The 11,811-nt window shown below is 46.8% G+C and overlaps 1 protein-coding gene and 1 long non-coding RNA gene across 2 annotated transcripts; one reads left to right on the top strand and one right to left on the bottom strand.

Annotated features, from left to right (window-relative positions):
• The first annotated feature begins 1,963 nt into the window (after nucleotides 1-1,963).
• LOC144379626 (uncharacterized) lies at nucleotides 1,964-5,748 on the top strand. Its single transcript, XR_013442937.1, has 2 exons — nucleotides 1,964-3,594; nucleotides 3,797-5,748. It is a non-coding gene; the product is annotated as an uncharacterized LOC144379626 (long non-coding RNA).
• A 2,582-nt stretch (nucleotides 5,749-8,330) lies between these two features.
• Nucleotides 8,331-11,047, bottom strand: GIMAP6 (GTPase, IMAP family member 6). The gene is made up of 2 exons (XM_078059738.1): nucleotides 10,374-11,047; nucleotides 8,331-9,353 (listed from the first exon to the last, which is right to left on the bottom strand). The coding sequence occupies exons 1-2, from the start codon at nucleotides 10,570-10,572 to the stop codon at nucleotides 8,560-8,562; spliced, it is 993 nt and encodes a 330-aa protein (XP_077915864.1). The 5' UTR covers nucleotides 10,573-11,047; the 3' UTR covers nucleotides 8,331-8,559.
• Between the last annotated feature and the right edge of the window lie 764 nt (nucleotides 11,048-11,811).

Genomic DNA, 11,811 nt, shown 5'->3' on the forward strand with positions numbered 1-11,811 from the left:
CCTATTGTGTTACGACCTTCTGTAAGCAAATATTTAATCGAAGAGCCACATCTACCTCCTAAGAAAAAAGAAATACAGGTTCATGAGATGGGAGGCCCACGTGAAGTACCCTGAAAGCAGTGTTGCCCACTTGTCTCCCAGGGCAGAAGGCAGATAGAGGGTCCTTGATAAATACTACCCATTGTGGTTCATCCAATAGGAGGATGAAACATGTGGCATATTCCCGTCTCTTGAGGTTTAGGAGCCTATATCTATTCATCCATTCATTAACACTCATAGATTGTTTGACTTCAGGGTAGATTTTATACCATAAGAAAACACGGAGAATCTAGAGATAAGTAAAACAAAGTCCCTTTTGAGACTGGTTTCCTCAGGATAAAGATTCTGAGAATCATCCAAGTGGTGTGTGTCCATAGCTTGTCCTCTTTTATTGCTGACTAAGATTCCATCTGATGGATGCACCACACTTTGTCACTTCTTCTGTACTTACTTACGTCCCTAATTGTTTTCTCTCATCTCATTGCATTGGCTAAAACCTCTATCATGATATTGAATGGTAGTGGATGGACACACTTGCTTGGTTCCTGATATATCTTCAGTGATTCCCAGTGGAGTAAGTGAGATGCTCAACTACAGTAGTCTATAATTTGTGTGTGTGTCATTTTCAGCAAGTATTCTCCAGCCACTTTTTTCTTGAGTGAACAGCTATTCTATTATTTATCATGAATAGCTAATCAATTTTGTCAAAGGCTTTCAAAAATCATCTATGGGAATAATCTTATGATTCTTTTTCCTTCTATCTATTAGTAAGGTGAATGATATTAATAGATTTTCTAATAACAAACCGATTTTTCATTTCTGTTTAAATCCTCTTTGGTCATGATGTATCACATTTGACAGTGTGGTGCTGGAGTCTATTTGTTAATATTTTATTTGATATTTTTGTATGGATGCTCATGAGAGATATTGGTTTATAGTTTTATTCTTTTGTACAGTGTTGTCAGGCTTAGGTATCAATACTATACTTCCTTTTAAAAATTTCCCCTCATTTCCAATGTTCTGGAACAATTTAAAGAGCACTAGGACTGTCCGGACTTTGAAGGTTTGGAAGAATTTCCATGTAAAACCATCTGGTCCTTGCGCTTACTTTTTGGTGAGGTTCCTGGATGGCTTTCTCTATCTTTTCCATGTAAATTGGTCAATTTCAACTTTATCTCTCTAGTGGAGACAGTTTTGGTGATCTGTATTTCTCTAGGAAATTATCCATTTTGTGTAGGTCTTCACATTTATTTGCAAAGAGGTCTTAAATTTTAAAAATTTTCTCTAACTCAGGGGTCATTACCTCTTATCATTTTGAAAATTTTATTTGTGCCCCTTTCCCTTTTTTTCTTGAAAAAGTAGTTTAATTTTTTTCAACAAACAAGAATTTTAATGTGTTAACTAAATCTAGTGTTTTGTATTCTCTACTACATCAACTCTTGTTTTTATCCTTATTATTTCCATATTTGTGCTTTCCTTTTGGTTTACTTCATTGTACTTCTCCAGTTTTCTCTTGAGAGGGGAATTGAATTGATTTATTTCCATTATTTTTATTGAAGAAGTCTCAGGTGCTGTGCATTTTCCTTCCCTCATTTTTTCTTTCTTTCTTTTTTTTTTTTTTAAGATATTTATTTGAGAGAGAGAGGGAGTACAAGTGGGGTGGAGGGAAGAAGGAGAGGGAGAAGCAGTCTCCCCACTGAGCTTGGATCCCGACGCGGGGCTTGATCCCAAGGCCCTGAGATCATGACCTGAGCCGAAATTAAGAGTCAATTACTTAACCAAGTGCACCACCCAGGAGCCCCGGTGTGCACATTTTCTTAAGCATTATATCTCTGGTATAGATTTGTGAGAAGGGACATGAGATAGGGAATTTTTAATTTTATTTTTAATTCCCTTTGAGTTAGTAGCTGCTTTCATAGGAAAGATGCTTGGAGCAAGCTTATGGAAATGAGTCCCCTAAGACTTTAAGTCAATTGGTTCTTGTGGAGTAGTGTGGATAGCATTGGAAACAGCCTACATAGCAAAACTAAATGTAGACTACATTTAATATAAAGAGAAATTGTAAAAATTTTACTTTTACTTTTACTTTTTCTAGTCTTTCCTAGCTCCTATCCATTACTTCTAGGGAAAAACTATAACTCAATGTTTAATCTTGTTTAAAGCAGTCCAATCTGATCTGTTAAAGAGACCCTTTAGACAGGGTTCAGTCTCTCTATGTAGGTGATTTCAGTAACTATCCCCCAGCCACCATGTTCCTCTCCTTCAGTGGGGGATAGATGCCTACGTGACATTGGAACTTGTTGAGAAATTTGTTGTTTGACAGACAGAATTTGGGACACACATCTCATTGCTTTATTCTCCTTTCTTCCTCTCTGTTTTCTTTCCCCTGTAAGATGATGGAGTATTCCCAACTCCACTTATCTGGATATCTACTGTATAAAATGTTATTGCACAGCAAATGAGACCTGGACCTTGTCATGCCAATTGGAGGAGTGATAGAATATAGACAATCCGTTCTAAAGAAACACCCTGGATTACAAGGCCGCCGTCTTTTAACAAAACCCTATTACTATTTCTTACTATCAGAAGCTGATTCTTCAGGTTTTTCTCTGTATTTTGTGAAGCATTCGCATGCGTCAGAGCCACCGGGAAGGCTTGCTAAAGTACAAAGTTTCTGAGAATCTGCATTCCCAACATGCTCCCAGGTGCTGCTGAAGCTCTGGCCTGGGACCATACTTTGAGAGTGACTGGCCTGGGGCAAAGATTCTGTGATTGAATGGGAAAAAGGCAAAGTCACTTCAATAACGTTCAAGGCATTTCCCTCGTTCCAATTGTTACCAGCTGGATTCGGGGCACCAAAGACTCCTCCTCTCTGAGATTCTGATGGAAAAGCATACACACAAAGAACTAAACCAAATAGGGCAAAATACCAGATTTCTACCAGAAGTCTAGGACTCGCGAGTCAAGAGAACTGGAGACCGTAGCAGGGACCAGAATCCAAAGTTAGAAGTCTTCCTTCTTCTCCCTGAATGGAAGAGAGCTAGTTGCATCTAATGGGGCCGCCTGACAACCAAAGAGTCACAGTCTGAGATGACTCAGCTGGACCTGCCAGAAAGAGAACTTCTTTGGTGTGCATATAGGATGGAACAAGGAACCAAAAGTGCGGGTCATGTCTGGTCACAGCAGGTTAAAAGGGAGAGGATACCATCTGTTTCCTGTTCTTGAAAAATAAAAATATTTAGCAAGTGCCTTAGGGATGCGGGGAATTTGGTGCACAGCCGTGAACAAGGAAGTTCGCCGCCCACTCACCACTGTGAGAGTATGTGTCAGCATATTGAGACGCAAGTAACTAAAATACCGGATATTAAATTAATACTTTGTCCCAGGCTTACCCAGCATTAAATAGGTATAAGTGTTTGGGGTTTGGTTTTGTCTTGTTTGAGAGAGAGAAAGAGAGAGAGCGCGGGCCGGTGTGTTGCGGAGGGGCAGAGGGAGAGAACCTTAAGCAGGTTCCAACCTAGGGCTCATCTCCGGACCCTGAGATCAGGAAAACAGGTACAACTCTATTCGATGCCTTGGATGCGATAGGAAACATTGCCATAAGATTGGATATAAGGTGAACCCTTACCTATGAATTTTTCACTGTGCTGAGTCCTCTCTTGTCCCTGTGGCACCACTGATTCTCCCCGAGCGTCCCTTCTCTGCATCCCGGGGAAGGAGCCTAGAAGGACATTCCCTATCATCCTTTCTCCCTTAGGTCCTGGTTAGAGTCTGCCAAAGAGAGGCACTCCCTCGAGATTCGGAACGTGGATGAGAAGGAGCACCATTTCCGGAAGCCTTTGCAAACACACAGCGGTTGTGCTTCGAGGCTGACGACGTGAGAACCGCCTGGTTCAACGCCCCAGTTGGCTCCCTAGACCCTTGCATTCCCAGCCCTCCCGCGCTTGGGCAAGCCTCTCATTTCCTAGATGGACTTCAGTTTTCCCAATCAAATACTCTGTATAAGTGGTGGGAGCTGAAATATTTCTGCAAACAATCGAAGCAAAATGAAGTAGGATCCAGAGGTGGAAAAGAGCATGGTCCAGCAGTTCTGGGGCACACAGGATGAGATTCAGACTGGCGTCTTGTGCAGGTGTTTCCATCACAAGAGGTTTGTGCCAAATATCTATGAAAATTCTCATTTGACAGGCTTAAAAGATTTTGAAATACCCATCCCACCAATCTGATTTTTTTGCCCTGAATTTACAGCATGTCTTCATAGACTTGGGAATATGTTAAGACACACTCAAAATATTATTTGGGCAGTGTCTTATATCACATCTCTCCTATAGCTCTAAAGAAAAATACTTGCAGCTTTTCAAATTTCAAATTGATTCATCTTTGATATTATTAAACAGGTCTTGTCTTTTATGGACAAGGGTTTGGTGTCTTAATATGTCTTTCCTATTTTGATACTTTAAAATTCTTAGGCTTTTCTGAAAAATTTCCACTGAAACTTTTCATACCCACAGTAGTTATTATTTTTTTTTACTCTCTCCAACTAACAGTGTTTGTTTTTTTGTGTGCAATAATCCAAGCTGCTTTTAAGTGGCCCAAGTTACAAGCTCAGACCCTGCTAAAAATTGTTTAGAATTGTTTTGTTGGACATTTAATTCTGGCTCCAGTTACTAGTTTTATCAACTTTGTTTTTGATTGTTGAGAGGAAACATTTTATCAGAATTCCTATGTGTATGCTGAAAATGTCTCTAACCACTTTTTCTCTGGCTTTGCTGGACTGCAGGAAATTGCAATGGCTACTGGTCAAGAATTTTGTAACATATCTTCTTCTAGTCTCTTTCTCTCTCTCCGTTTCTGTCATAGCGCTTGCCTGGTCATCTCCATTTGTTCTGCATCGGTGTTATGCATTCATTTCGTAAAATATTTGATTTATTTAGAGCAAGGGCACGAGCAGGGGGAGGGGCAGAGGAAGACGGAGAGAGAGACTCCCAAGCTGACTCCATGCTCAGCTCTACCCCAGGACCCTGAGACCACGACTTGAGCCATCCACGTGCCCCTGCCTTCATTTTAAAGTTAAAAATCTGTCCATATTTATTTTTAAACTAAAAATCAATTTAAGTATATTATGAATAAAATAATAATCAGTCTTTAAGTTGAATTGCCAAGTACAATGTAGAAAGGCGTTACCGTGACTCATCCTGTCTATATCAGGTATTCAAACAAAAGTATTGCATCAGTGGAAAAGGATTATTCGAACAGAATCGATCTATTGACATGACTAGCTCAATGATGGGTTTATGTGTAACACTAGAAACAGTGCACATGGCCAACGTTTGCATTGCAGAACAGCAATAACATGTGATAGAACAGTTGGAGGGAAATCTACTTCTACCTCAACAACAAAGCTGTGTTTCATGGTGAAATACTTTACACTGCTTCTGTTTTTAAATTTCAGTTAAAACTAATTATAATTATGTAAAATGTTACACTTCTTCTCAGGTGTACCAGCTACATTTCAAGTGCTCAGTAGCCCCATGTGGCTAGTGGCTGCCATATTGAATACTACAGTTTCTAGAAAATACTCAAATATTTGGAAATCAAATACATACTTCTAAATAATCCATGAATGAAAAAAGACATCACAAAGAATATAGAAAATATTCTAAACTGAATGATAGTGAAAACAGAATATACAAAAGTTTGTGAGACATAGATATGTGTGTGTAGAGGATAATTTCTTTTTTCTTAAGCTAAAGATGGATTTATTTATTTTAGAGAGGAGGGGAAGGGCAGAGGGCGAGGGCGAGAAAGAATCTCAAGCAGACTCCCCACCAAACCCAAGAGCCTGAGACCATGACCCGACTCCTAATCAAGAGTGGGCCACTTAACTGAACGAGCCAGCCAGGAGCCCCGAGAGGAAAATTTCATAGATTTCTATTCTTACGTTAGAAAAGAAGAAATTTTAACAATCTATAGGTTATTGTGGATAATATGCTGTAGAGACTCGGGATATTACTACCTTCTGAAGAATATTGAGTTTGTTTTAGCAGGCACTTAAATTACTGGCAGATCACTTTGACTTTGGGAAGGCTTGGTTTTAGACATCACTAGCAAGGGATTACTTCAGCCTTGTTCTTCTTTTAGGGCAAATCCATTTGTCCTGATACGGTTTTGACACCTAAAATATGACCCGTTCAGTATTTCAGTGGAATGTCTGATGAACTAGAACCTCAGATTCTGTCTTTGCTGCCATGGGCAACTGCTGCCATCTGTGACATCTCTTTCAGGCTTCCAGAAAAAATTTCTCCTGGACCCTTTGGGGATGACAGTTCCTTATAGCGTCTGCCTGCATTTGGTCACTTCCCTGGGCCTTCGAACAATTGTTGTAAAATTATTATTATTTTGTATTTTCTGCATAGTTTATCAAGTGTTATTACAGGAGCACTGGGAGCTGGAAACTCCCCTGAGACTTCCAACAGCTGTTCTGACCCACCAGGGAGGAAACAACCTTGTAGGCACTGACCCCTTCTAGTTGCCCAAATCCCCATCTTTCATGCTTTGCTCCAGCGTAGAGACGTTTCTAGAAAGGCACAAATTCTAAAGTTGGCTATTTTCATAGCCTTGGCCAAGACAACCTTCCGTCCTCAGCCTACCCCCACCTCCACCCACATCACATCTTTCTTACTGGTACAGAGACTGGAGTTTCTAGAACATACCCACGCATGCCTTCCCTATTCTGTGAGGCCCAGGGAGTGATGGCGGTGCAAGATCTATCCCTCCCCCTGAAATGTGGTGGGAGTTTTCTCCCCGATCTTTAATCATAAAGGAGAAAAAAAAAACAAAACCCACTGCATTTGATGCAATTAAAACCAATTCCTTTAGAGTTTTTAATGACTGACACGTTTTGAGTGACTTGCCATTCAGAGTCACTGAAAGGCTATCATTTGGTCAATGCTTATATTTTCTGTTATGAAATTTAACGAAGCTAACAGTTAAAATACGATCACTCAAATTAAAGGAATTGATCTTCTAATGGAAATGCAAATGATTTTAGCTTTTACTCCATAGCTCTGAAGTTGGGAGTCTACTCACTTAGAGGTACGATGGCCTTGATCCATTTACCCTTGGCGTGTTTACCAATTGTCCCAAACCTAATGGAAGACAATTCCAACTGGAATGCCCATTGGTTCTTTTCTGATAATGAAACAAGTGATTTTAACTCTCACACAGAAGAATAAATGCCTGAGAATAACAAAGGAAATAGAAACATGTAGACTGAGGAGGAAATCGGGTGTGCCATACTACACTCAAAGCCTCTGTAATCAAATCAATATTTTATTCATAACAAAGGAAAAAAGTCGAAGACCAAAACAGAATTGAAAATCCTGACATAGATCTTTGGGAATATGAAAATTTCTTACATGATGAATGTTGTGTTTCAGTTCAGTGGGAAATGGGCATATTTAATAAATGGCTCTGGCACAAGGACTCTCTTTTTTTTTGAGAGAGAGATTTTTATTTATTTGAGAGAGAGAGAGACAGAGATAAGGAGAGAGATAGCGAGAGAGCACGAGTGAAGGGAGAGAGAGGGAGAAGCAGACGCCCTGCTGAGCAGGGGCTCAATCCCAGGACCCCGGGATGGTGACCTGAGCTGAAGGCAGCCGCTTAACCCTCTGAGCCCCCCAGGCACCCCCACAAGGACTATCTTAAGTATACACTCAAAATAAGTCTCTGTGGTGCCTTGAGACCCTTTTCTGAATCTCCCAGCAAAAGAAATGCTCCAGCTTTCTTAGGAGTCCACTGAGTCTGGGGAAGATGGGTGTCATGGCCCCCACACCGGGAGACTGTAGTCCATGGGCCTCCGATTGCAGAGAATCTCCAACCAGAGGACAAGTGTCCAGACAGACCTGAGGCTGTGTCCTCTGCTTTCTGATTGTCCTCCAGCACTGTCTCCCCCACCTCCAGTTCCCACCTCTCCCAGAAGAAGGTAGCTGGAGGCCCTCGGTCACACAGCTCCAAGAAACGAAGAGAGGAGCATACTGGGAGGCATTTTGCCCCGGTCTGCTCCTATTCTGTTTCCATCAGTTGGTCAGACTCCCCAGAAGCCCCTAGAACCTCAAAGAAGCTGAGGGGCCCCTGAGGCGCCTCCGTGTCCTCATGCAGTCAGGTGGCCAGAGCCAGACCCCCCTCCTGCCCTCTTCCCCAATCGCAGGTGGCTTCTGAGGGACCCTGTCTGTAGGAGCAGCCCTCCAAAAGGACACCCCCGTGTTGCAGAGGTCTCCCCCCCACCCCCAGCAGGCAGGCTACTCCCTGCAGCGTTTAAGTCATCCAACTGCTTCCTTTGCGGGCTCCCTGGAAGGGCTGACGAGGGCCCCGGGCTGCGAGCGGGGAACTGGGCAACGCACCCGCCTCTCGGCGCACCGGACACCCCCCAGGAGCCTGGGATGGCCAGGGAGCCCCGGGGATGGAGAGAGCAGGGGACGGGCTGGCAGCGGGCTCCCGGCGCCGCGGCCCAGCGGAAGCTCAGATGGGCACGCTCTTCAGCAGATGTCCCTGCGCCTTCTCGAATTCCTTCTGGAACCGGCACAGTCCCTCCAGCAGGGGCTCCGGGAGGGGCGCCCCCTCGGAGCCCTGCCCGCGGCCGATCGGCGTCCCCCCCGCGGCCCGCAGCAGGCGGCGCTGCTCGGAGTCCCGGCAGGCCGGGTGGCTGTAGGGGCGGCCCTCGTGCTCCCACAGGACGCCGTCCACCATCCGCAGCAGCTCCCGCAGCTGCGCCTCCTGCCGGCCGCCGCTCGCCGCGTTGTCGAAGGCGCAGTGGCGCCGCTCGCACAGCGCGTCCAGCCGGGCCAGGTGCTGGTCGTCGGTGGCCCGCACGTACTCGTCCAGCGAGCCGCCCTCCAGGTCCTCCCTGCGCGTGAACACCAGCACCGTGTGCGCCAGGACGGCCACCCCGAAGGCCTCCTGCAGGCGCCGCACGGCCTGCCGGTCGTCGTCGGTGAAGCGGCCCAGCTGCGTCACCAGGAGCACGGCGTGCGGCCCGGGCGCCGAGAAGGCCACCGCCTCGCAGATGGCCCTTGCCGCCGCCTCCGGCCCGGCCCGCGGGGACAGGATGTCGGGGGTGTCGATCACCTCGAGCTCCCGCCCGGCCCAGCGGCGGCTGCCCCGCTGGAGGGTCAGGGTCACCGGTCGGGCGCTGAGTCTGGACTCGAACTCTCTCCGGCCCAGGATGCTGTTTCCGGTGGCGCTTTTCCCGCTGCCCGTTTTGCCCACCAGGAGCAGCCTCAGGGTCCGCGGGCTCCGTGGGTCCTCCCCCAGGCCTAGAAGCACCGAGACAAAGCACGGGGAGCTGGGGTTAGAGCCGGGCCCGGTGGGGGTGGGAGCGCCGAAGACCCGGCTCTGCACCCGAGACCGGCGGGGCCTCACGGTCTGTCTTGCCTTCTTTGGGGTCGTTTTTTGAATTGTGGTAAATGCACAATATACAAAATATCTACTCTGACATAAAATTTATCACTGTACTCATTTTGAGGCGTGCAACTCCGTGGCGCTCAGGACATTCACAGTGTTGTGCAGTCATCTCCACCGCGCATCTCAACAATGTTTTCGTCATCCCAAGTTGTGATTGCGTTTGCTTTTCTGTGTCTGGCTTATTTCGCTTAGCATAGTGTTTCCCAGTTCATCCATGTTGTAGCACGGGTCAGAATTTCCTTCCTTTTGAAGGCTGAATAATACCCCCGTTGTAGGGAGAGAGCACTTTTTGTTGATTCACAGCCATACATGAACATTTGGGTTGTTTCCGCCCTTTGCCGCTGTGAATTGTGCGGCCATGGACATTAGAGTACAAATGTCTCTGAGTCCCTGCTCTCCATTGTGTTGGGTATCTATCTACCCAGAAGGGAGATGGCCGGGGGTGGGGGAGGGAGGGGGGGAGGTTTTCGAACCCCTTCTCAGGGCCGTCTCTTCTCACCCAGGTGGGAGTTAGCCCAGCATGAATATGGGACCCTGAGCTTTGCTGAATATCCCTGATTGCAGATCCTTCTCAGTAAGAGAAGGAAGAGAAAAAGTATGTGGCCTCTGCGTCTATGTCTTCCCTCCGAGGCAACTGACCGCATCACCTTCTTCAGCTTTTCCCACGGGGAAGGTTGGGAGTGGGGGACACCTCAGCCAGACCCCAGGCTCCAAGCGCAGAGGCATGCTGGCTCCACATTCTTAGGCAACAACCTGAAAGTTTGGGCTGGACATTCTCACCCCACAGAATATCAGAACCATGAGCAGAGAGAAAAGACCGGGAGATGCCCACTTAATATGGAGAAGCCCAGTGTCAGGATTCTCGGACACACCTGGGGCCGAGGGACAGGAGGGGGTTCCTTTCGGGCCTCTCAGATCCCAGACCCAGAGCCCACGGAGCAATGCCAAGTCATAGCTGGTTTCTAGGTCTGTTCCCCACTGAAGTGACTGATGTGTCTCCGTGTCAGAGCCCTCGGCCTCGTGAAGGCAGGATGGGCCCCGTCTCCCTCTGACTTTCCTGAGCAACGGCATGCTCTTCTGCTGTCGCCCCGCTGCCTATCCGGACGGAGTGGCTTTGGCTCCGTCCTGCTGCCCCCAGCGGGCTTGAAGGCAACGCGGGTGAGTGGGTGGGAGCTTCCAGGGAGCACGGAGAGTGGAAGGTTCCTCCGTGTCCTCCTAGCCGATGCAAAGCCGGACAGCGACAGCAATCCTGTCCGGGCAAGCCTGGAGCCCGAGCACAGCGCTGCCCTTGAAACCTATCACTTGAGCTCTGGGGAGGATTTTGCAAGTAACAGTTAACCTTGATTGCTGCATGAAAAGGTCAATCAGGTGTCAGCGCCTCTACTGGCAGATTTCTTTTTTTTTTTTTTAAAGATTTTATTTATTTATTTATTAGAGAGAGAGAATGAGAGAGAGAGCATGAGAGCGGGGAGGGTCAGAGGGAGAAGCAGACTCCCCGCCGAGCAGGGAGCTCGATGCGGGACTCGATCCCGAGACTCCAGGATCATGACCTGAGCTGAAGGCAGTCGGTTAACCAACTGAGCCACCCAGGGGCCCCTACTGGCAGATTTCTTATGTGGTTTATTAAATAAAAAATAGAAGAGGGACCCCCCAAGGGGAGGAGACTAGAGTTGGAACAGAGAGCTTGTATCGCTAGGTACCACCACGAGCGTTTCTGTAGGAGAGCAAGGGGAACCAGTGCTAATGGACTTGGCCTGCTCACTAGTCGATGATTCTGGCTCCAGTCTACAGGCGGGCCATTTATGCGGGACAGGAGAGCCAACTTTTTAAATCTCCCCCCTCTCTCCTCAAAAGCATCTCCTCTATGAATCTGCTCCAGTGCTTCGGTTTCCAGCTCTTAACAATCACTCATTTGGGGTTTTATTAATTAGGACTGCAGAGAAGCGCTGGTTCAGCACACGGGAAGTTGCTTAGGGCCCCCCCGAGACGTGGTTGTGGGGCAGGGGGCCGGTCTGAGCGCAGCCAGCAAGGGCGGGGATGGGGGCGCCCCAGTGGCCGGGAGGCTGGCGGCAGCCCCTCCGGGTAATCTGGACATGTAGAGCCAAGGGTTGAACAGTGAGGCGTCGGGTGGGGAAAACTGTGCGGGAGAGCACCGCCTGACATTTAGGGATTGCCTTTTCTGGTCTTCCAGGGGCATTTGCCAGTTTTGCTGCCATTTTCCATGTTTGCCTCCTTTTGCGTTGTGTCATTTCATGAAGATCAAATGGGACATGGAAAGGGCAATTGCACACCGTGAAGCGGGAACAGAAA

The sequence above is a fragment of the Halichoerus grypus genome, chromosome 12, assembly GCF_964656455.1.
Source record: "Halichoerus grypus chromosome 12, mHalGry1.hap1.1, whole genome shotgun sequence".
Classification (NCBI taxonomy): Eukaryota; Metazoa; Chordata; class Mammalia; order Carnivora; family Phocidae; genus Halichoerus; species Halichoerus grypus.